The following is a 24,948-nucleotide window of genomic DNA, read 5'->3' as shown; positions in this document are numbered from 1 at the left end:
TCTTAAATGTGTTAATCAGGTGTCTTATTTAACCAATAACCTAACCAATGGAAAATTCCTCACTAATAATGGTCACATCATAATAACCCCAATTCCAAAAAACTGCAAAGAATCTCCAACATCAGTAACCAATTATAAACCAGTAGCATCCATCCCATTCATTGTGAAAATCATGGAAGGATTGGTACATACCCAACTGATGGAATATCTGAACCAGTTCTCTCTTTTGCATGAAACTCAATCTGGTTTTAGACCTCTGTTTAGCACAGAGACAGTAATTGCTGCTATCCTGGATAACCTGCGCTACTTGTTTAGTAAAGGCCTCAATGCCCTGATCATGCAATTCGACATGAGCTCTACCTTTGACTTGATGGACCATGGGAAACTGTTACAATGCCTAGATGCAATTGGAATCAGAGGAGAGGTATTAAACTGGCTTTGAGGTTTCCTTATATCCCGCACCTACCAAGTCCATTTTAATTACGATCTCTCTGATATATGGAGCAATTCATCTGGCGTGCCACAGGGGTCACGATTATCCCCTCTGCTCTTCAATGTTTACATGTCCTCATTGGGTGCGCAATTGTCCCAGCTGGGGATAAAACTGTTCAGCTACGCTGATGACTTCACGATAATTATCCCATTTACTACCTCTATCTCAGAAGTCACCCCCAAAGCAACAGAAGTTCTAAATCGGATGGAGCAATGGATGAATGAATTCAAACTGAAGCTAAACTCAGAGAAAATACATTTTTTATAGCATCACCACACCCACTTAATATTAAAGCATCAGTGTGCATCAATAACCTTAGTTATCCCATTCAACCCACTATGAAGGTATGGGGAGTAACATTGGGCCAGAGTCTGACCATGAAAGACCAGGTAGACTCCTTAATAAGAAAGATCTTTCTTACCCTCTGGAAGCTTCGGTCCATTAAAGCTTATTTTGATGTCCCATCATTCAGAATCCTGGTACAATTACTTATACTGAGTCAACTTGATTATTGTAACATTGCCTACTTGGCACTCTCCCAGAAGAATATGTGGCGATCGCAACTGGTACAAAATGCAGCGGTTAGGCTACTTTGTGGACTGAAGAAGTTTGATCATGTAACACCTTCCTATCAACTTCTACACTGGCTGTCGATGGAGGCACGTGTGAAATTCAAGTTTGGCTGGTTTTGCTTCAAGGTACTTTGTGGCTTAGCCCCTAAATATGTAAAAGACCTTTTCTCTTTTGCAACCAATCGACATCACACCCTAACTTTGTCTCTCTACCGGTTAAAGGTTGTAAATTTAAAAGTCATCACCAACATCTTCTTTCACATCAAGCAGCATTATGGGGTAAAGACCTGGAACAACTGCTCATGCCTACTACTTATAGGGAATTCAGGAAACGCCTAAAAACACATCTGCTCCTGAAGTACTTAGGTAACTGACCTATACAATCTTAGTCCTCAACAAATGATCTATAGAACTCTTATTCACTAACTCTGAACTATGTTTATTCCACTCATTCTGTAATACCTTTTAATCATTGTAAAACGCATAGAACTTCACAGTCCTGCGGTATATAAACTGTTGTTATTATTATTATTATTATTTATGGAATTGCTACTGTTGATAATCCAAAATAATGTGAGATTAGGTTCTTATCTTTGCTAATCTTTTTTCTTGTAAACAGGAATATTAGTTTTGGCCAATGGGTATTTACCCTCCTTTACTGCGAAGTCGGTAGAGCCTAATTTATATATTCTTCAGCTCCTCCTCTTTTCAATCTGCTGTGCTAGATTTCCTCAGTCTGTATCAAAACAGTGAGTCAGTCCTATAGTGGATACAAAAAGAGAGGAGGGACACGGGCATTCTCCCTAAGATAACACAAGTCTGTTCTGCTCAACAAAAACAGCATTAATTAAAACATTTTGCAAAGCATAACAAGGTGAAATGAAACTTGTGAGCAACCTGCATCAGCAATTCGAAAATTACTCAATTTGTAAATTTTACACTACTGTAATATAATCAGGGAGAAGAATTTAAGGGACAGTGGAAGTAAACAAGACGTCTGACACTCCAGACATGTCCAAGACAGAAAGCAAGCTAATGAACAGACAGGGAGGACGTCAAGACTGATATTTCTGTTTACAAGAAAGAAGAGTCGCAAAGTTAAGAATCTAATTGTCCATTCTAGTGCCACAGGAATATCAGTCTTGACCAATAGGACATACCAAAGCAGTCCTTGGTGCTTAGGGAGGGACAAGTGAGCCTGCTGCCAGTACCGTACAAACACTGCATCCCTTCTGGCTGCTACATCCACCCTGCAAAACTTGGTAAAAGTGTGGAGGAAAGACCACATGGCTGCCCTACAAATCTCTTCAGGTGAGGCAGCTCTAGCCTCCATCTAGGATAACACCACACCTCTGGTGGAGTGTGTCTTTACTCCCACAGGAGACCGCTTCCCGCTCCTGATATAGGCTGAAGAAATTGCCAGTCAAATCCATTTTGAAATGGTCACCTTTGATGCTGACCATCCCCATCGTGCTACACCCAGGAGCATGAAGAGATGATCTGACAGGCGAAACTTGTTCATCACCTCTAAATAACAAAGAACTTCTCTTTGAATGTCCTGGCATTTCAGGATTTTGCCTTCCTTCTTTGCCCTGGAGGGCAAAAAAAATGAGACGCACTTCCTGGTTTGTGTGAAAACTAGAAACTATCTTCAAGTAAGAAGGAAAGTACCATTTGGAGTGAGACACAAGACTGAAATCTTGAGGAAGGGTTCCTTGCAGGATAGAACCTGCAATTCTGATACCATTCTGGCTGAAGTTAGGGCCACTAAAAACACAGTCTTGACTGTTAAGTCAAGACGCAAGGCTTCCTCCAAGGGCTTATACAGAACCCAAGCTAGTGCCTGCAGGATGAAGAAGGAACAGATGGCGCACAGGGGGGCAAAGACGCAATGCTCCCTTTAAAAATCTAGACATATCTGAATGAGAAGCCAAGGTTCCCTGTGAATCCACTGCAAGGCCTTTATAAGCCCCTCCTGAAGAAAGGCTAAGACCATGCAAATTGGAGCCTTAGTTGGATCTATGTGTCTATGACTGCACCAGCTGTGAAATAACTTCCTTCATAAAGGCCGCCAAAGTGGACTTTTCAGATCTTAGCAGGTGGTTATTACCAAGACCAAATAGCTTTTGTGCACTAAGGCTTCGCGATCAAGAGCAAGCTGTAAGACTAATGCAGTCTGGATCCTCCAGGGCAATTGTGCCTTAAATAAGGAGTCTCGGATGACAGGGAAGCCTAAGCCTCTTGCCCCTCTATAGATGCACCAGGTCTGTGTAGGTCTATGTACCACGGTCACCTAGACCAGTCTGGAGCAATCAGAATTACTCACACCTTGTGGGTCCTTATCCTTCGGAGGACTCTTCCTATCGTTGGCCATGGGGGAAACATATAAAGAAGCTCTACTAGAGGCCAGAACTGGACCAGAGCACCCAATCTGTCACTTCCTGGATCATATCTTCGACTGAAGAAACGAGCAGCTTTTTGTTGCTAGCTGATGCCACGAGACCAAACAACAGTCGTCCCCAGTGCTGCACAATGTTGTCGAAGGCCTCCTGAGACAGAGACCACTCTCCTGGATCCTTAGGAAATCTGCTTGTACATTGTCCACTCCTGCTACATGTGCCACCAAGAGAGCCAATAGATGAGCCTTTGCCCATTGGAACAGCATTTGAGTCTCCAATCTCAGTAGTGCACTCCAATCTCAGTAGTTGACATAGGCTACCGCTGTGACATTGTCTGATAAGACATGGACCACCTTGCCTTCCAAGATGCTCTCCAGTGATCAAAGTGCTAGCCTGATCACTCTCATGTCCAAACGGTTGATTGACCAACCCATCTGCAGGGTGACCACTGTCCTTGCAATGAGTTTTGGGCTGGATTTGTCATCAAGATCTCCCTTGTGAATATGCACAGACAGGGACCATGGTTCTAGTCACCAGTCCAGGCTGTGCAGAGCTGTGTTTGTCCAAGGCAGCGCTAAGTCTAGTGCACTGACTGCGGGAACCACCGGTAGAGCAGCATCTCCTGTAGAGGATGTAAATGCACTTTCTCATCCAGGGTACTACATCTATCGTTGCCACCATGGACTCCAGCAATTGAAGATAATTCCATGCCTTCAGGGCTGGCCTGTCCTTTATTGCCCGAATCTGACACCTGAGCTTTGCTCTGCATGCTTCCAGAAGAAAGACTCTGTTCCGATCTGTATCAAACAGAATTCCCAGGTATTCCAAGGACTGTGTCAGAGCCAAGCAACTCTGATGTTTATCACCCAGCCCAGGCTCTGCAGAAACTGGACCACTTGGGCCACTGCTGATTTTCTCTCTGCCTCAGACGGTTCCCTTATTAGCCAATTGTCCAAGTAAGGGTACACCCGTACCACTACCATGATCATTATCTTGGTGAAGGTGCATGGTGCTGAAGCTAGTCCAAATAGAAGAGCAGAGAACTGGAGATGATGTTCTAGTACATGGAATCTCAAGAATTTTCTGCAAACCAGAAAACTTAGAATATGCAGATAAGCCTCCGTAAGATCTAGGGAGGCAAGGAATTCCCCCAGCACCTCCGATGCAATGACTGACCATACCATTTCCATGCAGAAGTGGCAGATCTTGAGGGCTGCATTGATTGACTTCAGATCCAGGATCGGTCTCCAGTTATCCGAGTCTCTTTTGGGCACTATAAAGTATATTGAGTATCTGCACAAGCCCCAATTGCCATCCATTACGGCCTCTATGGGTCCTAGATCTCTGAGCCTCTGATATTCCTATTGCACTAGCAACACTCTCCTATTGAGTACGGCATTGGCTGCCAATGGAGGCGCGGGTGAAGTTTAAGTTTGTTGCTTCTGTTTTAAGGCTTTGTTTGGTCTAGCTCCTAAATATATAATTGAGCTTTTCTCTTTTGCAACCAACAGACAAACTGCTAGGAGGATGGCAGTTTGAGTGCAGAGCTCCTCTCCCTGGACAATCTGCCTGCTTTTAAATATCAGCAGCAGTGGGAGATCAATTGCTTTTACACCTAAGCAGCAAAGGGACCAACCCACCAAAAACCCACAGTCCCGGTCCTGCAAAAATATGAGCTCCACCCTCCCTGCAGTTCGCTAGGAAAATCAACTGCTTTTACACCTAAGCAGCAGCAGGACCGATCCAGCCAGGCATGTGAGCTCCTCCCTCTGCAGTCCATTGGAGAGATCAATCTACCTGCTTTTAAATATCAGCAACAGTGGGAAATCAACTGCTTTTACACCTCAGCAGCAGCGGAACTATCCGCAACTACCAAGAGCACACAGACCCGATCCAGCCAAGAGTGTGAGCTCCACCTCCCCCTGCAGTCCACTAGGAAGATCAACTGTTTTTTACACCTAAGCAGCAACAGGACCAGCCACCACTACCGAGAGCCCTTTGCCCTGATCCAGCCAAACAAGTAAGCTCTTCCCCCAGCATTCCGTTGGAAAAATCAATATGCTTGCTTTTAAATATTATCAGAAGTAGGAGATCAACTGCTTTTACACCTAAGCAGCCTATAATAGGAGCCCTTGCCCCGATCCAACCAGGCATGTGAGCTCCTCCCCCTATATCCCGTTTAAGAGATCAATCTACCTGCTTTAAATATCAGCAGCAGTAGAAAAACAACTGCTTTTACATACAAGCAGCAGCGAGACCTACCGCAACCACCAAGAGCCCACAGACCCGATCCTGCCAGGAGTGTGAACTCCTCCCCCTGCAGTCCATTGGAGAGATCAATCTGCCTGCTTTTAAATATCAGCAGCAGTGGAGATCAACTGCTTTTACACCTAAGCAGCAACGAGACCAGCCACAACCACCGAGAGCACACAGACCCGATCCTACCAAGAGTGTGAACTCTTCCCCCCATGCAATCCGCTAAGAAGATCGACTGTCGGCTCCGGGCGGCTTTCCCGCAGAGGAGAGAATCCTGCATTCACCGTGGGCCTCATCTGGGGCAGCCTCCTTGGAGCGGCTGGGGCACGAGCAGTGTGTCTGGGAGGGAATGCATGGATGGGTGAACATCGCAGGGGAGGAGACATAGGCATCCTGGGACTGTCTGCCAAGTCTCTTCCCTGAAGAAGCCCTTTCTGGAAACGTCAATCGCTCCTCCTAAACTTACTTGCTCCACTTCATCACTGACGCTGAAACCGTGGATTGAAGACAAAGTTTTATTTTATTTTTCTTTCCAGCTTATAATTTATCTTTAATCTTATCTATTGTTTTGCCTTTTGTCTTTGTTTTGTTCTATTTCTATCATTTAAATTTCTCCAGAATTCTACTGTTCAACGGCTCCCCCTTCTGCTTCTATTCCTTTCTCTCCTCTCTTCTACCTTCCAAAGTATTTAGATCAATGCTGTCTTGTTAAAATGCTTATTTTATTTTTATTTTTCCTCTAACTCTACTTTTCACTTCTCTATTACCCTCCAGGTACTTTAGTTAGATTGTGAGCCTTCGGGACAGTAAGGGAATTTTTCAAGTACCTTTCTTATTTCTAATCTTAATGTATATTTTCTGTAAACCGCTTAGAACCTAACGGATGTAGCGGTATATAAGAAATAAATTACATTACATAAGAGAAACTCACATCCGAATTTTGTTTTTCCGCCTATTAAAGGATGTAAACTTAAAAAAAAAAACATCATCAAAATCTTTTTTCATATCAAGCAGCATTATGGGGTAAGGATTTAGAACAATTGCTTTTGCTTATTGACACTTATGGGGAATTTAGGAGACATCTAAAAACATATCTGTTTTCAAAGTATTTAGGCAGCTAATTTGTAAAAATTTTATTATGCACTATTTTGACCATTTTAGTGTCTCTAATTATTGGCTTTGAACTTTTTTAGTTCTATTCAACTTCTTTTATTGGTTTCTTTAACTATTATAAACCGCATAGAACTTTACGGCCTTGCAATATATAAACTTATTATTATTACTATTATATCCTTCAAATGTTGTAGAATCAATATTAGTATTACATTTTAATGTTTAATACCCAGTCTGAACAAGCAAATCAAGGCAGTTTGCAAAATTAGTAGCATGTATAAGCTTGAAATCTTTTTGTGGCCTTCAGAACTTTCTCGAATTCACACTGCAGTCCTTTACATAGGGTTACCAGACATCCGGGAAAACTCGGACATGTACTCTTTTTAGAGGACTGTCCAAGCTCCCAGACAGACTTTCCAAAACCCAGTATTTGTCCAGGTTTTGGAAAGTCCCAACAAGCTCCAGCTGCATCTGGAGGGCCTCTGACCATGTGCGATTGATGTCGTACACATCCGCACATACTCCAGGTCCTCCAAACGTGGCGGGGCTGAAGGCTGAACGGGGGCAGAATCATATGTCCACGGTTTCCAAGAGAAAAATATGCGGTCCTTTCTCTTGGAACCTGTGGACTGGAATGCTGGCAATCTGACTTCCTGACTGACATTGAACGCCGAAACCACCTTTGGTAGGAAGGAACGGTGCGCAAAGAGACTCCAGCTTCAGTGAATTTAAGGAAAGGCTCTCTGCAAGAAAAGAGCCTGCAACTCCAAGACCTATCTCAGAAAAACTGTTTTGAGCAAGAGGTCTGATTGCACTTGTAGCCTGAGACTGGGACCGGTCCAAAGACATAGAAACATGATGGCAGATAAAGGACACATGGCCCATCTAGTCTGCCTATTCACAGTAACCATAGTCTGTTAACATCTTATTAATATCCTGAAGTGAGGAGAAACATCTAGACTGAGCCTTAGTTCTGCTCATAAGCAAGTACTGCACAGCCGAGGATTGCAAAGTCTATCTTTAATTCTCTGAGAAACAACGCAAAAACAAAGAACTAATTGTTGGTCTGCAAAATTTCATCAGTAGCCATAAAGACTAAAAGAGTTCAAGTGAAGACCACCACAACAGTTAATGTATCAAAAAGGCGACAGTTAGAACTGCTACCCATGAAGGAGAAGGAGAACAGATCAATAAGAATTCCTACCATCCATTGATGGCTGGAAGCCAAAGAATAGACCATGTCTGCTAAAAGTTTGAAAATCACCGATTTATGAACTGCTGACAAAATAATAAAAACCAGCACAGAGAACACTTATCTAAGTGACACAAACACACAAAAAAAGTAAACAACTGCATCTTGCCAGATAGGAAAACTTTTCCTCAGAAAACAGAAATCTCTAGTTACACTTAAGTAAACAGTTGCCCCACAGAGAAGAAGTGGGGGGGGGGAAGAGGGAGGGACCCAGCACCATAACATAAAAGTTTATTTATATACCGCAACACCTTGCAGTTCAATGTGGTTAACAATTTAAAAAAAGAGGAACTGTACATACACAGTGAATTACATAACTATACTGATACCAATTTTTTATACAAAAAAGTCTTCAGTAATTTCCTAAAGTGCAGATTTGAAGTAGAATTAACTATGAGTGCGCTAAATTTTCTGTCTGAACATACCTTTTGTATGAGTAAATGTCACCCTAACTGGGAGATGAGGGACTCAGCACTACTGAGTTTCATCTTAGCTAGTTGTAACTCCATGAATGAAATAAGCAGAATTCACCAGCAGTAACCCCCTGCTCAACTAATACACAGAAACCAGGTCAGGAACTAACAGAAAAGCACCAAGAAAGAGCTGCACAGTGTCTACCATCTACTTGGAGAGAGAAATAGTGAACATTCCAGGCTACACAATACCCTTAAGGAGTGAATTACTTGGAACAATTTTTCTGTCTCCTTTCATTGAAGAACATAATCCATTGGTCTGGTATGGATGAAAAGGAAGTAGTTGTGTTTATGCTGCCTCTATAAGAACACTTACACGTGTTAAATGTTCTTATAGAACAGGCCCTCTATCTGAGGAAAACAGGTGCCTATATTTTGACACAAAGAAATAGAACTGCCCCTATTCTATCTCTTGCTCCAAAACCCTGCTGAACTACTAGATTTATAAACATGGTACTCAATACACATTTTGTGGAAGCATGTGCAGTACTGGAGAGACGATGTAATATTTAACAGTTTCTTTTAAATGACAATACAAAAAAACTACACAAAAAATTCTTACCGAAGATTTAACATGAGCCTGGACAGAAAGGTTGTGCCGAGAAAGGTTTGCCAGGAGTCCAAGACATGGCATAGTTAACTCATCTTCTTTTGACTGACTTTAGGGGGGGGGGGGGGGGAAATAGAAGAAACAATCCACATTTTAAAATTTTCAGACATTTCATCAAGTTCACTGGCAACTATTTGAAATCACTAATGCTGGCTTGTCCAACCTGCAGCATATGAACAAGAACTTGACCCAAGTGGGTTGCAAAAGATGGCTAATTCTCATCATAAAACACAGATGCTTACAATGGGATTCCTACTTCCCCACCGCAACTCTGCTGTATGCAAGGTTGAGCCACAAGTGCCAGAAATTGGAGCTGGTATTGTGGTTTCAATTCTTGCGAGATTTGAAACCACGAAACCAATTTGTATTTCCAGTACCACGTGGTTCAACTTCCAGATAGCCAAGTCATGACGGGGAAGCAGGAATCCCACTGTTTCTTCTGCAGTGAAAGCTGGGGGAAGGGGTTGCACAGACAGAAAAAGAGAGTGGGTGAAGGCTGGGGGGGTGTACACAAGAGAGGAAGATTTTGGAGGGGGTACGTACACTAAAGAGCTGAATAGAATGGGGTTGTCAGGGATCCTGCAGGAATTTCCCCCCCCCATACTCACGGAGATTCCATGGGAATGGAAGATGGTCCTTGGTAGTTCCCATAGGAGTGTACCTGGCCAGCATGCCTGCCGTCAACAGTGGTTCTTCCTACACGCTGCTGGCACTTGACCCAGAAGGCTTCCCTTTGATGTGTTTTGCGTCAGAGGGAAGCCTTCAGGGTCTGCCGCATTTAAGAACTGCTGCTGGCAGCACATTTTACAGAAAGTTAACTGCACAGGCTGAGGGGGGTAAGAGAGATGCTACATGGGCTGGAGGGGTGTGAAGAGAGTATAAGAAAGATGCAGCATGAGCTGGAGGGGTGGGAAGGGAGGGTAAGAAATGCTGCTAGTGGGAAAGGGAAGGGAGAAAGGTTGGACATAAGTGCATGGAGCAGGAGGGAAAGAGAGATTGTGCATATGAGGAAAGGAAGAAAGTGGGAAAATTGTTGGACATGGTGGTGGAAGGGAGGGAGGGAGAAATATTGGATGTTATGGAGAGAGAAGGGTGGGACAGATCAAAAGGGATGCAAGAGGGAGGAATGTTGGCCATGGTGGTGGAGGGAAGAGAGGGAGAGATATAGCGAGGTGGGAATGGTGGCACCATGTGGGAGAGGTGGGGATTGGCAGGGAAATAAATGAGCAGATGATAGTGATTATAGTGGGGAAAATATGGTAATGGAGAGTAAACTGAAGATTTAAAGGAGGGATAGAGGAGATATGATGCAGATGCTTAAATACTTGAAAGTATTAATATAGATAGAATCTTTTCCAGAGAAAGGAAAATGGTAAAACTAGAGGGCATGAATTGAGGTTGTGGGGCGACAGACTTAGGAGTAATGTTAGGAAATTCTTTTTCATGGAGAGGGTGGTAGATGCCTGGAATGCCCTCCCAAGTGAGGTGGTGGAGATGAAATGATGACAGAATTCAAAAAAGTGTGGGATGAACACAGAGGATGTCTAATTAGAAAATGACTATAAAACAAACTAAGAACACTTTCACCAAAAGGAAAATATGAAGGTATAGTAAACAAAAGACACAAGCAAAGACCAGTCTTAACGGAGGAAAATGCCTCAGACAGGGGCCCGCCCACCTCCACAATGGTGGAATAACGGTGTTCAGGCGATCACTTCACTGGCATAAAACCTCCTACTGTAATGGTCATAGCAATGTGTCAAAAAATTTGCTTTCAGAATTGAGTGATGTAGAAGAAAATAATAATAACTTAACTTTCTCCTTAAGGATCGGAACACCAACGATGGCCAGCGTTTCACTGTCAAGCTGCCTCAGGGTGTAAACCAGTCCGATCACACTCTCATACGGACGCCACTCGCGTCTCAAAAGATCCTTTGAGACGCGAGTGGCGTCCGTATGAGAGTGTGATCGGACTGGTTTACACCCTGAGGCAGCTTGACAGTGAAACGCTGGCCATCGTTGGTGTTCCGATCCTTAAGGAGAAAGTTAAGTTATTATTATCTTCTTCTACATCCTCAATTCTGAAAGCAAAATTTTTGACACATTGCTATGACCATTACAGTAGGAGGTTTTATGTCAGTGAAGTGATCGCCTGAACACCGTTATTCCACCATTGTGGAGGTGGGCGGGCCCCTGTCTGAGGCTTTTTCCTCCGTTAAGACTGGTCTTTGCTTGTGTCTTTTGTTTACTATACCTTCATATTTTCCTTTTGGTGAAAGTGTTTTTTGTGATTATTAGTGATATTCACCATAGCCGAGTTTTTGTGCTATAAAACAAACTAAGGCCAGTACTGGGCATTCTGCGTGGTCTGTGTCCCATATATGGTGATTTAGTTTAAGATGAACCGGGGAGTGCTTTGATAGGACCTCCAGTAACAGGATAGTTAGGGCAGGCTGGCGTGGGCTTCAATGGCAACTCCAGCAGTGGGTATCTAAAGACAGTACCAGGCAGACTTCTATGGTCTATTGCCCAGAAATATTAAAGAAAAGACAATTTAGCCATGAATATACTATATAATGAGTGTGACTATTGGGTAAATTGAATGGACCGCAAACCATTTATGCAAACCATCCCGATCTATGGTTTGCATAAATGGTTAAAGGGGGACTTTTTCTTGAAGCAGCCTAACGGCAAAACATGTCGAACTGACTGGTCCCTGTCCCGAATTGATAAGAGCAAATGAAATGAACAAAGTATTTTTAAGATAAGTTCATATTTATTTACTATTTAAGCATTAAGCACTTTAATTACACAAGAAAATAATAAGAGTTATTATAAAACAGAGTGGGCAAATGAAGAAGCCCTAGCCACGGAGATATTTGGTTACTATGTGAATATGGGTAACCAATTGGCATGTCTGAAGCCCTAAAAAACATGTGAATGGACTTTAATGCTAATAATACACTGGCTTAAGGGAGATGTTGTGTTTGAAGAAGGAGCCAATGTAGAATGAAGGACTGAGATCTTTACTAACAGAAAAGGAAATGCATTTCTGTTTTTATTATGGCAGTCACTGGCAGCATCCTTGAGCCATTGAGGGGCCAGCATCTGTGGCTTCTGCCTGCCAAGTTTGGTAAAAGGGAGTTTTGGCAACCTTCAGAGAAGTCTTCAATTGACCTAGCATGAGAGTCCTCATCAATGGAATTATTTATATTTTATATTTATACTAGTGTTTAAGCCCGTTAAATTAACGGGTGCTAGAATAGATGTGCAATCTTAATATTGTATAAAATTTGCAGAAAACTTAGCATGATAGCTTTAAAATGCTCCCTGTCCTTCTGCAAGTGTCTTTCACTGCTACCTTATTGTGTTTCATTATGTGTGACATATTTATATCATTCCTGTATGTCTGTATGTATTTTTTGTCTGTGTACATGTATGTTTGTATTTTTTTTGGTGTCTGTCTTCTTGGCTGCTGTATGTCTGTTTTTATTTTTCTAGCCCCTTGTCTTTCACTGCTACCTAACTCTGTTTCATTATGTGTGACATATTTCCATCAGTCTGTAAATGTGTATTTTTTTTTTTTTAATTGCACTGTCTCTCTGTAACCCGCTGCCTTATGTGTGTGTGTGTGGAGATCTCAGAGGGATGTTAGGGTAATGTAATATGTGTGGAGAAGTCAGGGGGCTTTGGGGGGAATATGGGGCTTCTCCCACCTACCTTTTTTTTCTTTATCAGGAAAGTTGCAGAGAGTAACTCCAAAGTGGCACAGAGAAAGTACTAAAAAGTAAATTCTCACAGAGTAAATGTTTTAAACTCGTAAATTGGCACAGAGTGAATTGTGTAGGTTAAACCGGCACTGGACACTCGTTGTTATGTGAACGTGTGCATGCGGAAAATTGCTTTGACAACCTTGGAACACGCATGCTATTAGCTCCCGGGAAATAGCTTTGACAACCGAACGCGCATGCTATTACCCCGACGGGAGTTGTATCTGCAAACTTTCAGGGGCTTTGTTCAGGTGAAAGGAAGAACTACATACCTGTTTAGGTCGTGGGTTTAAAGTTAGGCGGCCAGCCCAGGTCTTCAGAGCAGCTGCAGCCGTGGTTTTAAAGTTAGCTGGTCAGGTCTTCAGAGCGGCAGGGGGAGGCAACCTTTTCTTCAATGTTTGCCGGGTAAAGCGCCGTGCCGAGGAGAGCAGGGAGTGAGTTTTTCCCTATGTGGGGAAACCGCCGTGGCAGGAGAGCAGGGAGTGAGTTTTTCCCTATGTGGGGAAACCGCCGTGGCGAGGAGAGCATGGAGTGAGTTTTCTCTATTTGTTGAAAACGGCGAGGCGAAAATGGCATTGCAGGAGAGCATGAGCGGTAGCGGTTGTTGGGGGGGGGGGGTGGTGTCGGCGACATGCAGGCTGCTGTGAACAGGAGCGGCAGCAGCGGCAGGACCATGAGGTGGGAGTGAGTTGTTCGCCTTTCCCTATCTGGGGAAAGTGCCGTGTCGAAAATGGAGGGAAGTGCCGCATTGTTAAATTTGTCAGCTTCGCATGGGGCCGTAGTAAGAGCGGGGCATGCTGCATTCTTGGCGGCCACGGACATACGGATCATGGAAGCACGCCGATAAGAATGCGCATGCGCCGCCTACGGTTTTATTATATAGACTAGTGTTTAAGCCCGTTACATTAACGGGTGCTAGAATATATGTCTGTCTGTCTTTCTGTGTCTCTCCCTGCCCCTGTCTCTCTCTTCTTTTCTTTCTTTCTCTCTCCCGCTGTCTGTCCTTCTTTCTTTCTGGTTCTCTCTCTGGCACCCTGTCTGTCTTTTTTTCTTTCTGTCTCTCTCCCTGCCCGCTGTCTTTCTGTGCTGTCTTTCATTCTAATGCGCTGCCTACCTGCCTGTCTTTCTGTCTCTCCATGGCCCTCTTCCGTCTCCCCTCCCCCAAAGCAAACCAAGATTGCTCCCAGGCCCCCTTTCCCTCTCCATCCCCTCCACTTCCCTGTGCAGCAGCAGCAGCATTTCCCTCCCACCCTTCCCTGTGCAGCAGCAACATTTCCCGCCCTTCCCTGTGCAGAAGCAACATTTCCCCCACACACTTCCCTGTGCAGCAGCAGCATTTCCCACCCTTCCCTGTTCAGCAGCAGCATTTCCTACCCTTCCCTGTGCAGAAGCAGCATTTCCCCCACACACACACATTTCCCTGTGCAGCAGCAGCATTTCCCACCATTCCCTGTGCAGCAGCAGCATTTCCCACCCTTCCCTGTGCAGAAGCAGCATTTCCCCCTTCACACACACACACACACACACACTTCCCTGTGCAGCAGCAGCATTTCCCACCCTTCCCTGTGCAGAAGCAGCATTCCCCCCCCCACACACACACACACTTCCCTGTGCAGCAGCAGCAGCATTTCCCACCCTTCCCTGTGCAGAAGCAGCATTTCCCACCCTTCCCTGTGCAGAAGCAGCATTTCCCACACACACACACACACACACACACTTCCCTGTGTAGCAGCAACATTTCTCGGCCTTTCCTGTGCAGCAGCAGCATTTCCCGCAGCCTCCTTCCCAGCCGCCGCGTTTAAATTCACAGAAAAGCGCTGCGCCGCACTACCGCTGTCTTTGGCGTCTTCTATCCACTGCGGCCAACCCTAGCGGAAACAGGAAGTAGTCAGAGAAGGCGGGCCGCAGTGGACAGAAGACGGCGAGGCCAGCGGTAGAGCGGTGTAGTGCTTGTCTATGAATTTAAACGCGGCGGCTGGGAAGGGGGCTGCGGGAAGGTTTTGGCGGTGAGTGAGCCGGTGAGAAGGTTTTGGCTGTGAGTGAGGGCGGGAGGGGTGAGTCGCCGGCTGTGCTATGGCACATGTGCCTCAAGCCGCCGCCACGGACAGACACAGCACAAGTCAGGTCCCCACATCCTCCTAAGTGCGCATGCGCGCTTAGAGGATTATTATTATAGATTAGAGGCTCTGACTGAGACCCATTTACAAAGTATGTATTCTTCCCAATTAATATTTCTAAATTAATAAAGTGTCTTTGCTTATTTGTAAATGGGTCTCTCTATCAGAGCCTCTAATTCAGCAGCATAATTAAATGAAATAACTAACTTCTGAAGTTTATGGGGACAGGCAGGGACGGATTCAATTCCAGCATGGATAGGCAGCAACGGATTTAATTCTAGCTTGGACAGATAGAGATGGGTTTGATTTTTGTCCCCACACAACTCTCTAGTGTACACTAGAAAGCTGCTTTTAGCTCTTTTTTTAACTAATTGATACCCCCCTCCCCTCTCTTATAAAACCGTAGTGCAGTTTTTAGTGCCAGCTACTGCGGTAACAGCTCCAACGCTCATAAGCATCAGAGCTGTTACCGCCACAGCTGGCGCTAAAAACTGTCCTACGGTTTTGTAAAAAAAGGGGGGGGGGTAGAATGAGGAAAAGTTGCCCTTTTGAAAGTTAAATGATGATGCAGCAGATTTCCTTCATGTCTTCACTTCAGTTATTAACTCAAATTCAATCCTATTATGATCACTATTGCAAAATGGACCCAACTCTTAACTAACTCACTGGTAGTTAACTTTACCCATCGTTATCATTCCTTCTACTAGAAAACACTCCAATTTCTGTCTGTCCAAATTAGATTGTTAAATGTACAGAGCTGTGTACACCTTTCAGCATTATAGAAATGATAAATAGTAGTAATAGTGGTTAGAGCTAAAGCCTCACCACCCTGAGGTTGTGGGTTCAAACCCCGTGCTGCTCCCTGCGACCCTGGGCAAGTCACTTAATCCTCCACTGCCCCAGGTACATTAGATAAATTGTGAGCCTATTGGGGCAGAGAGGAAAAATGCTTGAAATATTTTTATGTCAACCACTTTGAGTGTGGTTGTATAACTACAAAAAGACAGTATACAAGTCCCAATCCCATCCCCCTATAATCTTTACTGTCTCTGTCCTTTTAGGTACATTTTCTCTCCTTTAAGGCCTGCTCTGACCAGCCTTCTGAAGATGTGCAGAGACGGTATCGTCTGCGTCTCACCAGATTGCTGACAAACTAACTACTGTACTTGCTGTTCCTGCCTATTCCAGTATGAAATAAAGCTAAAGTATTTGTCTTTTTTTCTGAGTATCTGAGTGGGTCATTTGCACATATCATAGGAGGTACAAAGAACTGTGAGCTGGTAGCCAGCAGTTTGCATCACTATTTCAATTGCAGAAAATAGGTATTTCACAGTAAATATAAAGAACATAAACTATTTTACTTACATGCGTTGCATGAGAAATGTAATTAATTCTTCAATGTTGCCACTAGCATGGAAGACTCTGCTACTGTAAGTCAGCCTCTGCAGTAGATGAATGCTCTAAAATACAAAACCACTTTTGATTTATAGAAGTTACAATGGAAATCTCAAAGTTTTTAAAATATCTCTTTCTTTCATTTAGATGGTGCTCCTATCTGTAAAGTTAGGAATTTCTATGAAATACAGTCAAACCTCGGTTTGCAAGTAACCCGGTTTGCGAGTGTTTTGCAAGACGAGCAAAACATTCTCGCAAAACTTGTCTCGCAAACCGAGTGTTGACTCGATTTGCGAGCACCCCCCCCGCCCCCCGATAACCAGCATCGCTCCCCCCCGCTCGAACTGGCACCCCCGCCCGAACAACTTGAACTTAACCCCCCGTCTGGCACCGGCACGCAACCCACAGGACGTGCCGGTGCCGCTAGAAGATCTTCCTGCCTCTGCCGGCCTTGAGCATGCATCTGCGCATGCTCAAGGCCTTCTAATTCTCAGCGAGAGGGAGAATTAGAAGGCCTTGAGCATGCGCAGATGCATGCTCAAGGCCCGGAAGAGGCAGAAAGATCTTCTAGCGGCACCGGCATGTCCTGTGGGCTACCTGCCGGTGCCAGACAGGGGGGGTAAGTTCAAGTTGTTTGGGCTGGGAGTGCCGGGCCGCTGGCCTCGGGGAGGGGTGGGAACGTATCAAAGCGAGTTTCCATTATTTCCTATGGGGAAATTCGCTTTGCTATAGAGTATTTTGGTTTACGAGCATGCTTCTGGAACGAATTATGCTCGTAAACCAAGGTTCCACTGTATTCGACATGCTTCTCTCCTCTCCATTCCTTCCTGCCCTCCATAGTCCTCCCTAACCTCTTCTAACCCCTTCCTCTGTAATGTCGCCTAGAGCTTGTATAGGTATATGCGATGCACAAATGGAATAAATAAATAAATAAATAAAAGAAAACATGTCTCAGTTATTAACCAAGACTATTATTGAGCTAAACAAATGAAAAAAAAACACACACCTCAAACATCCATCTTTATTTTAAAAGTTATGGGGAAAATTACCAAACTGCCTATGGAGTTTGACACAATCATGAATGCAAACCTATGTGAGTAGTAATTGCCTCGGAAAACAATTTATCTGCAGAGATCAGTAGGGGGCACAGAGTTGGAGGGGAGAGGATTTCTGATTTGCATTCATTATGCAAATATGTAACATGCAAGACATGCTTTCTAAGAGGCAACTACTAAGTAAAATAAGTTATCATCATTTTCTCTTTCCTATCAATGAAAAGCCCTTCAATGAACAGTGAGTTAGACTATGAACCCAACTGTGGTATAGCTTTAGAAATATTCATGGGAATTCTAATATATTTCAGGAATAACTGGACACATACCTTCTGAGACCAGCTACCTATACCTTAGTCAACTGGATTAAAATTGTAATCTGGCCACTCACTTATTTACCCTAATGTCTTTGTATAACCCATGCTTTCTGCCTATATGTGCCCACTGCACGCATCCCCTCTGCTATTCAAATGTTGCAATGTGCTGACATTCCACAGATAAATCACTCTTAACGTTATCCTTCTCCTCCACTGCCAATTCCAGACTTGGTTCCTTTCATCTAGCTGCCCCCTATGCCTGGAAGAAATTACCCGACTTTATCTGTCAAGCTCCTTACCATGTTTAAAAGCAGACTGAAAACCCACCTTTTTGATATAGCTTTCAATCCTTAACCCTACTCCTCTGCCCGCCAACCCAGCCAGCTGATTAACCATTCCCCTTGACTGTATCCATGACATCCTGTTTGTCTGTCTTGCCTGTTTACATTGTAAGCTCTTTTGAGCAGGGTCTGTTTTCTTACTCTTTGTGACACTGTACAGTGCTGCGTGCATCTGGTAGCGCTATAGAAATAATTAATAATAGTAGTAGTAGTATAATATTTGTTATACAAAGTTCTATTTTGAATGCCACTGTATTAACATTAAATGACTTATCTTTATCATTGTTATTACTATAAATTAACCTATTTCAAAGTTTCTCTTATCACTAACTATATGTTCTAATATTTAGTCATTTTATTATAGCTATGTTATTACAAAATAGGTCTCTCATGTCCTACATTATTTTACAGTCCATTACATTTATAGACCGCAAAACCTTCTAGATTGATGCAGTTTACATAAGCAAGAGACTGTACAAATCAGCGAATTACAAAATTTGTGACAATCATTAATTTCCCCAAAATCTTACAAATAAAGATGTTTTCAATAGTTTTCGGAAGTACAGATAGGAGCCTGAGGTAGGTTGAGTGAAATCTTTTCATAAAGTTTGTCACTAGGTAAAGATAAAGGAAATCCCCTGTATACAAATACCAAGTCCCAAAAGGCTTAAGGTGGTACCACTCGAGTGAGTTTCATTGCAGACTATTAGCTGGTGGTTTGTCATTGCTTTCCCCAGTCATTTCCCCCTGCCCCCTTAAGGCTAGATACACCTACTCCTTTACCAATCAAGAGTGGATGAACGGCTGAGATGGCCAGAAGACGTTGGTAGGTTGTTTCACACTAGTGCTAGATTTCTCTCAGCCATCTCAGCCGTTCATCCACTCTTGGTTGGTAAAGGAGTGCCTGGCCTTAATGGGATGGGGGGGGGGCTCGTGCTAAGTTTGTTAATAAATCTTAATAAAATTGCTATGCAGCTAGGCTTTGTATATGATTTAAATTTATATGCTTGTGATTACAGCGTTGTCATAATGTAAAAAAGATTTTGAACTACAAACAATTTTATTTGGATGATAAAACAAGAATATGAAAATGTTTTGGTTCCTCTCTACCTGTGTCAATACTGGATCATTTGGGACAGCACTATTTCGTTGAACTACCCCTGATAATACACTTGTGAGATTGTAGGTAGTATGAAGTGCTTCTCTAATCTCATTATCAACAGCTAGAAAGAAGGAAAACAACAAGGTTACATAGAAACAATACATTCTTTTCAAACAAATGTGTGGAGGGCCATTTTCAAAAAGGACTTCTATGTCCAATTTGGACGTTTCTCGCTAGGCCAACAGGATGTCCAATTCTTAGGATGCTAACTTTATACCCCATTTTTGAACAAAGAATCATCCAACTTGAAAACATCCAAATCCAGACTTGGGAGGCAGCATTGTAAAGGCCTGGCCACATGGACATGCCAACAGAGCAGTTGGGCACCTTAGAGAGCACGGTTGTGAACGCCAAATAAAGGGTGCCAGAAGTACATCTCTTATAAAATTTATAGTGAGCCCTCCAAAACTCTTCCCCAAAACCTACTATGCCCACCTATCTACCAACCCAATACCCATTATGGCTGCAGGTGGCACCTACTGTATATGGCAGTATAGTAGGGTTTTGATGGGTTCATAATTAACACCATAGAAGTTGTGGTTAAAAGTGCCTTATGGGTCTGGCTCCGCCTCTCTATGGTTCATCAGCCCACGCATCTGGTAGGACTTCTCATAATAGATGTTGCTGTTCCAAAGACAGTTATGTACTGTTTAGGTCAGGTTTTTTTTTTTGAGGGGAGGTGAGAGGGGGGTCAGTGATCAATGAGGGAGTGTGTGGGAGGTCATTACTTAATCTCTCCAGTGATCCGTTTAAGTACCTTTTTGGCATTTGCTTCCAAAAAAGGTCTAGCCCAAAACGGCTAAATTCCATCCAGGACATCTTGGAAAAGGTGTGATTATCGCCATAAGATGTCCAAGATAAGTCTGTCCATATCATGCCTCCCAACACCCCCCCTAAAATTCTGGATGCACAGCGGGAGAAACAGCTTGCTAAATGTCCAGGAAAAGGGTTTTCATTATCTGCACTTGGACATACCAGCGATTAAGACGTCTAAGTGCTAACATAGGCAGTGTTTTGGATGTTTTAGCTTTTTGATTATGAGCCCCATAGTATACAAATATTACAAAAATCAACAACAAAAGAGCATGTACATATCTTAAAGTGCCATAAACTAATGAAGAAGGGAAATAACTCAATTTATTAACTTAACCACTTTTATTAAACAGTGTTTTAAAACTGCCTTTACTTTCAAAATGAGAATAATGATTCAGAGAATAATGATTTCAGATATTTTCTATTACTGCTGTTTAGTAGCAGTGTCCAACTCTTGTTAAAGCAGAAGGCTGAGAGTAAGGAAAGCCAGGCTGAAGCCCTTGTGGTTTTGGGCAAGTCACTTAGGCCCAAATTCTGCAACCAGCGCCTAAAGTTAGACTCCTATTTCAGAGGTGCCCAACTAGATAGGCGCCTATCTAAATGGAATAACAAACCCAATTAAGCTTTTTAATCAGCACTGATTGAAACCTGGGCGCCTATCAAGAAAGCGCAATTCTGTAATAAGGCGCCTCTAAAAATTTAGGTGGCCTTCAAAAAAAATAGGCGCTATGCATGTTAGGCGTGGGCGTGGCTACGTGTTAGGCGCCTTCTCACAGAATCACTGCTCTTAAGCGTGCTTAAGCGCTCGCAAGGGCACCTAATTTTTAGTTGTGCCTAGAGCTGGCCTATTGAATGGGCACCTCCAAAATAGGTGCCGCTCAGCGTGATTCACTAAACAGCACCCAATTTTGTTTGAATCGCGCTGAACAGTGCCTATATCGGCGCCTAACTTTTGGGCGCTTCTTATAGAATTTGCCCTTTAACCATCTACTGTCTAAGGTACAGGAAAATATTTACAGACAATGTTCCCTCTAAGCAGTGCAAGAGTCCTCCAACTGAATTTCTGACAGTGGCGGTGCTGGGGTTGTGCTTTAATAAAGTAGAATCTCAGTTATCCAGCACCCACGGGGATTGGTGGATACCGGATAACTGTTTTTCTGGTTAACTGAGAGTGCACTAAGTACCGGGCTGTGAGATCAGTACATTAAACCCTCAACTCTATTTTTCTGTTGTCCAACTCTGACTACTGATATTAGGCTTTAAACTTTTTGTTCTGGATCTAAAGTACTGGCAAATATAACTTTAGATCCAGGACAAAGATATGTATATACAAGTATAAAATGATAAATTTACCATATATGGGGTATTTTTTTATTGTGAAACTGGAGTCAGTATATTTTTACTGACTATGACTCCACAGCCCTGCTAAGTACCACATGGCCCATAGGAATAAAATAGCATGCAGTTTTTAGCACATGTTAAGCTTTAGTAAAAGGGCCTCTCTCTATATATATAAATACCTTTGTTTTATTAATTAGCATTTTGCTTGGTGTGTTTTGGCTTGACTTCTATTGTATTTCAATTAATATTGATAATGTGATTTATTATTTACAAACTCAAACAGTTAAGGAAGAAACTGAGAACTACAACATATACCTCCCAAACTCAACACAAAACAAGTTACCTAAATGAGTCAAGAGTGAAATAGTCTTCAGAGTTATGGAAGGGTTTGTATTTGGGTCCTCAATAAGTTCCACAAGATTACTCAAACATTCACTTGGTAAAATTTGGTCTGATGTAAATAGTCTAGTTAGCTTCAGTCCAAAGATAACCTGAAAGCAAATTATAAATAAGATATCAGAACATAGGACCAGCAGAAAACAAACTCATGGTTTGATTTATTAACCTTCCTTCCCATTTCTATATAAAGTACTTGGAAAAAACTTTAACAAGCAAGTCCTAACTTTGGCAAAAACACTAACTCATTTTAAATTCTGAACTTTGTTTGAAATGTCAAATTATATTTCAAATGGAATAAAAAATGTCATATTTCTAAAAATTTAGGATTTCGGTCCTCCATTTGGGAATAAGAACATAAGAATAGCCTTACTGGGTCAGACCAATCTAGCCCTGTGTTCCGTCTTCGCGGAGGCCAATCCAAGTCACAAGTACCTGGCAAAAACCCAAATAGTAGCAGCATTCCATGTCTGTGCATAAGAACATAATATACTATACAGTATACCATATATACTCAAATATAAGTCAATCCGAATATAAGTCGAGACCCATTTCCCCCCCAAAAAAGTAGGAAAATGGTTGACTTGAATATAAGTTGGGCGGCTTAATATTCAAGTGCCCTGCCAGGCTCTGCACCCAGCCCCGTTACCTCCCTTCCCTGTCAGGCACTGTACCCAGCTCCCTTCCTGTCATGTACTGCACCCAGCACCCTTCCTTCTCTCCCTCCCCTGTCAGGTTCTGCAGCCAGCACCCTTCCTTCCTTCCCTCCCTCCTCTGTCAGGCTCTGCACCCAGTACCCTTCCTTCCCTCCCGTCAAGCTCTGCACCCAGCACCCTTCCTTCCCTCCTGTCAGGCTCTGCACCCAGCACTCTTCCTTCCCCTGTCAGACTCTGCACCCTCCCTCCCAGGCTCTGTCTCCCCTCCCTGCCCTATCCTCATACCTCTGCCAATCCCTGGTGGAGGTGCAGTGGGCAGGACCAAGCTTTCCAAACTCCTGCCCCGCTGCTAACCAGCTGCACAGATCGAGTTTCTTCAGCTGAGCAGCATGAGCAGGAGCGCGATTTGGCGCTGCTGCTCAGCGCTGAGTGGCTTCCTTACTGGCTCCTGCAAATTCTCATGAGAATTTGCAGGAGCCAGTAAGGAAGCCGCTCAGCACCGAGCAGCAGCACCAAATCACGCTCCAATTTGCAGGAGCCAGTAAGGAAGCCGCTCAGTACCGAGCAGCAGCACCAAATCACGCTCCTGCTCATACCGCTCAGCGGCTGAAGAAACTCGATCTGCGGCAGCCGGTTAGCAGCGGGGCAGAAGTTCAGAAAGCTTGCTCTTGCCCGCTGCACCTCCACCAGGGATCGGCAGAAGGCCCACTGCACCTCCACCAGCGATCGGCAGAGGTATGAGGATAGGGCAGGGAGGAGGGAGCAGAGACTGGCAGTGGCTTGAAAAATTCTGGGAGGGGGCGTTAGCGGGACCCCCATTTTTGGGCCAAATTTTGGCCCCAAAATCCCGGTTTGTATTTGAGTATATTCGGTATTTACATTTTCTATTTAAATGCAAAAAATACAAACAAATAATGACACATTTTCTTTTAACCTTTCAGACAATAACAAACATCCATTTTGCTGGGGAAATTGTGTAGAATAAGCTCATTTCAGCATACTGTATTTAGTGGCATTGTCCACATATTAAATCTTTTAGAAAACTGAAGGTAATACTATAAGATAAATATTTTGGTATGACATTGTACTTAGGTGGTGCAACACCCAATACACATTCATCTATTCTAAGTAACTGCAGTGCCAACTAATCAATATTAATAAGTCATCTTTTATTGTCAGCTAGACCTGCAATTTTTCCAAACAAGAACAGAGCAGCTGCTCCTACTAAAATGAATGGCTGCACTATGCACAAGAAATTATGTCATTGAAAAAAAATTGACTGCTAATCTGCAGAATAAGCATAAACAATAACACAAATTTGGCAATCCATAAATCATGGTCTATGTTTGTTTGTTTTTTTAGGAATGTATTCAAAAACTCTTTACTTTTTCTTTTATTTACTCATATAGATATACAAATAAAGTTTTCTGATTTTTATTTTTCTGGATTTTGGTAATCAAGCCTTTGCTAATGGATGTAACATCTTCCTGTAAAATTGCATCTGTGTTCTTGTTTCTTTATTAGTTGTTTGGGGAAAAAAAGAAAAGAAAGCATAACTCATTCCTTCCTGCCCGTTTCCAACAAGTCTGTTATTATTAGAACAACATGCTATGTGTCAAGTACATATGTCCTATGTAATTAATTCTCCTTTTAAATAAATTACTTTTAAACAATCAGCAATAAAAAATGAATTGCAAATGAGATGATAAACCAGATCCTTCAAGCCTGGGGTACAGAAAAAGAATAAGCATAATGACTGATTTAAATAATTATTCAATAGAGTCCTGCAACAAAAAGGCTACTTCAAAAGTGGTGTCTGATAAGCCTATTGTCAAAAGAACTTCAGTTACTTCAGTTATGAAATTACACAACCTTTTTAGGTCTGAAAAGCATGAGGAATAAAGTAGAAAAAGCTGATTTTCAGAAAGAGGTCTTTCCCCTGCGTTCTCTTACCTCTAACTGTCGCTGGAGTTGGATTGTGTTGCTCTCGGCCTTGCTGATCTTGTACTGGTTCAGCGCCAGCAACAGCGCTTTCAGACAGGACATGGTCTCCATGAATTCCCCCTGCAGCTAGCACCACTTCAAGCGCATCTGGAGCCGCGGGCATTCATTAAAGGGCCGAGCGGGACCTCGAACGCTAACCCAACACAAGCAAAGCCACCGCCATTCGATCACTTTCTCTGCCTGTCGCTTCTCAGCTTTCAGATTTGGCGCTCCCCGTCATACTTTTCCCTTTGACTTCAGACAGGACGTGACGTCAGAAAGCGCACAAAACGCAAAGACGTCGCCAGCCTCTAGACTAGTTTGTGAGCGACGCGTCATTGTAGTTGTAGTCCTGGTTCGATGAGCGATATTCGGGCTGTGGGTTTGCAAGCTGCGTCCGGTTTGTGATTTGGATATTTTATTTTCACTGCTTTTCC

General features: G+C 43.2%; 1 protein-coding gene across 2 annotated transcripts in view; it reads right to left on the bottom strand.

Moving 5' to 3' along the window:
- CIP2A (cellular inhibitor of PP2A) overlaps positions 1-24,824 on the bottom strand; it is a 153,125-nt gene extending 128,301 nt beyond the window's left edge. The window contains exons 1-5 of one of the 2 annotated variants that reach the window (XM_033941528.1): positions 24,482-24,824; positions 21,820-21,967; positions 19,271-19,383; positions 16,421-16,515; positions 9,121-9,217 (exon numbers count right to left, since the gene is read on the bottom strand). In XM_033941528.1, the coding sequence (XP_033797419.1) occupies positions 9,121-9,217; positions 16,421-16,515; positions 19,271-19,383; positions 21,820-21,967; positions 24,482-24,583 (555 nt within the window). In that variant the 5' untranslated portion in view covers positions 24,584-24,824. The remainder of the gene's footprint in view (positions 1-9,120; positions 9,218-16,420; positions 16,516-19,270; positions 19,384-21,819; positions 21,968-24,481) is intronic. The other variant, XM_033941527.1, reaches the window with a different exon arrangement.
- Positions 24,825-24,948: the final 124 nt, after the last annotated feature.

Source organism: Geotrypetes seraphini, chromosome 4 (genome assembly GCF_902459505.1).
Source record: "Geotrypetes seraphini chromosome 4, aGeoSer1.1, whole genome shotgun sequence".
In the NCBI taxonomy this organism is placed as follows: Eukaryota; Metazoa; Chordata; class Amphibia; order Gymnophiona; family Dermophiidae; genus Geotrypetes; species Geotrypetes seraphini.
This window is presented reverse-complemented; position numbering and strand designations above follow the sequence as displayed.